Raw genomic sequence first — 2,592 nt, 5'->3', positions numbered from 1 at the left:
GTCTTGCCCCTCTGGGGTGTTCCGTTGGTCCCGCGCCTCCGTTTGCCCCTCGGCTCCGCCTCTTCCGCCCGCCCTTCGGCCCTTCGGCTTGCCCTCTCGCGTCTTTCGGACCCCGCCCCTTGGCACTCTCGGCCGCGTGATGCGCTGTGCCCCGTCCCCTCACCCCTCCCTTTCACCTTCCTCCCCCCTCCCGACCCTTCCCCCTCCGTTATTAGCAATCCCGAGTCCCTGCCCCATCCTTTCCCTCATGTCACCCCCGGCTGGCCCCAGACCTCGCCGCCCTCGGGCCCACCGCACCTCCCCACCGACCGGCCTTCTGCCGTCCGCCTCGCCCCGACTTCGGCCCCGCCCTTGCCCGGCCCTGCGTCCTCCCTGTCCCCCCTCTTTCTCCACCCCCTCCCCTTGGCACCTTCCCCCCCCGGTCTCGGTGCCCCCCCCCCCCCCTCTGCGGCCACGCCGCCACCCCGCCCTGCCTACGCGGCCTGGCTCCGGCCTTCGACCTCGCATCTTCCGGGCCACACACCCCACTGATCCCTCCCCTCGCCCCCGCTGCTCGCCGTCATCCATTTCCCGTTCTGCACCAGCTGCCCCGCCCGACGCCTCGGCTGGACCCACGTCTGCCGGCCCTCCGCCTTCCCGCACCCGCCCCCCAGCCCCGCCCACCCCTCCCCCCGCCCCCTCCGCCTCCCGCCTCGCCACCGCCATGCTCCGCGCCCCCTCTCATGCGCCGTTCCTCTCCCCCTCCCCCCGTGTGCCGCCCCCTCCCGGACCCTCCCCCCCTTCCCTCCGGCTGGCCTCGCCTCCTCACCGCGCTCGTCCCCCCCGCGCGCTCCCGCTCCCCCGGTTACCTCCTCCGGGCCCCTGCTACCCGCCCCGCCCCCGCCCTGCCCCAACCCGAGCCCGGCACCCACCCGGGGCCGCCTTCTCCCCGGCCTCCCCCCTCCCCCCATCTCCCCCTCCCCCCGGGCGACCCGCCTGGGGTCCCCCCGCCCCCGCCTGGGCTCCCCCACCCTCCCCCCGACGGCCTCCGCCCCCCCGGGCAGCCCCCCCTCCCCCTCACCCTCCCCCCGTCCCCCGCCCCCCTTCCGGGGCCGCGCTCCGTAACCTTTCCGCCCCGCCCGGCGTGGCGCCAGCACCCTCTCGTCTCCCGGCCCTCTTCCTGGCGTCCCTCGCCCCCCCCGGCTTGCCGGCCCCTCCTCTTCTTGCCTTCCGGGCTCCCCCTCGTTTCTCGCCACCGGCGTTTCGCCCTAGCGGCCTGCCGCCTCCCCCCGCCCCCCCCCCCCGGGGTCCCCCCACCTTTTTTTTCCGGTTTCCCCCCCACCGGGGTGGCTCGGCGCCCTCCTCCCCTGCGCTCGGCCTGTCCGCCCCGGTCAGCTCCTCTCACACCAGGGGTGGCACATTTCCCCCCCCTTCACTTCCGCCTACCCCCTGGCTGGGTCCCCGTTGCCTTGGGCCTCGGCCTGGCCGGCCGTTCGCCCGCCCCCATCCTCTGCGAGCGCCCCCCCGTGTCCCTCCCGGCGGCCCCCCCGATCCTCGGTCTCCCACCGCGGGCCCCCCGGCCTCCGGGCTCCCCTTGGTGCCCCCCGCCCCTGCCGCCCTCCCTCCCCGGCCGCGGGCCTTCCTCTCCTCGGTCGACGGCCCTCCCCCCCCCCCCCCCGCACCCACCCCCTTCCCCGGGTCCCCGCCTTCACCGCCGTCTTTCCGGCCCCCTCGCCCGGGCCCGGCCCCCCCGCCCCGCGCCTGTCGCAAGTTCCCCCTCGCAATCACATCACCATGGCAGCTGCCCGCTTCTCTCCCCCCCCCCTCCCGTTGGCCCCCCGCCATGCCGGACCTGCCCCCGCCCCTCCCGCCTGCTGCCTCCCGGGTCCCTCCGCCCCCGCACCCTCCCCCTGGGGTGGCCCCGCGTCCCTCTTTGTGTCCCCCCCGGCTGGCCCCTGTGCCTGGTGCCTACGCCCTCCCCGGCCCTTCCCCCCGTCCGCCCTCCCGCCTCTGGTCCCCGAGCCTTCCCCCGGCATCGCTGCCTTGTTCGCCTCCCTCCCGCGGCCGGGGTCTGTCTCCCCCGTTGCCGCTCCGGTCCGCATTCATCACCCCCCCTCCCCCCCGATGGCCACCACCGGCCCTTCCGCCCCCGCGCTTCCGCCCTCGTTTCACGGCCCCAGTCTAGACTTCCCCGTCGCTAGCCCTTCCGGCCTCCCCCCTCGCCCGTCCGCCCTCTCCTCGCCCCTCCTGCACCCGCGTCTTCGCCCCCTTGGCTGCCTTCGTCCCTTGTGTTCCTTGACGCCCTCCCTCGTCCTCTTCCCGCCCCCGCCGCCCTGCCAGCCCCCTCCGGCCTCCCTCTGCCCCCTCTCCGCCGCCCCCCACCCTCTCGACCTCCGATTCCTCCCCTCCGCCTTACTGAGCCCGCCCGTGTGGCTCTTCCTCCGCCCCCGGCATCGCCCCGGCCGCCTTCAGGATGGCCACACCGCCCGCCCTTACCCGTGGCCGTCAGGCTGCCGCCCCCCACGCGCTCTCCTCACACGCCGTCCGCCGCTTCACTTCGGACCTATGGCGGCTCCTCCCGGCACGGTTTGTCACCCGCCCTCTTCCCGCCGC

General features: G+C 76.6%; 1 protein-coding gene across 1 annotated transcript; it reads left to right on the top strand.

The window, feature by feature from the left end:
* Positions 1–584: 584 nt before the first annotated feature.
* On the top strand, positions 585–1,100 carry LOC109169269 (sulfated surface glycoprotein 185-like; the record flags this gene model as incomplete). The annotated part of the gene is made up of 2 exons (XM_019318171.1): positions 585–749; positions 986–1,100. Coding segments are annotated over 2 exons (280 nt in total), but the record flags the coding sequence as incomplete, so codon positions are not given.
* Positions 1,101–2,592: the final 1,492 nt, after the last annotated feature.

This window comes from Ipomoea nil, unplaced genomic scaffold (genome assembly GCF_001879475.1).
Source record: "Ipomoea nil cultivar Tokyo-kokei standard unplaced genomic scaffold, Asagao_1.1 scaffold0123, whole genome shotgun sequence".
Lineage (NCBI taxonomy): Eukaryota > Viridiplantae > Streptophyta > Magnoliopsida > Solanales > Convolvulaceae > Ipomoea > Ipomoea nil.
This window is presented reverse-complemented; position numbering and strand designations above follow the sequence as displayed.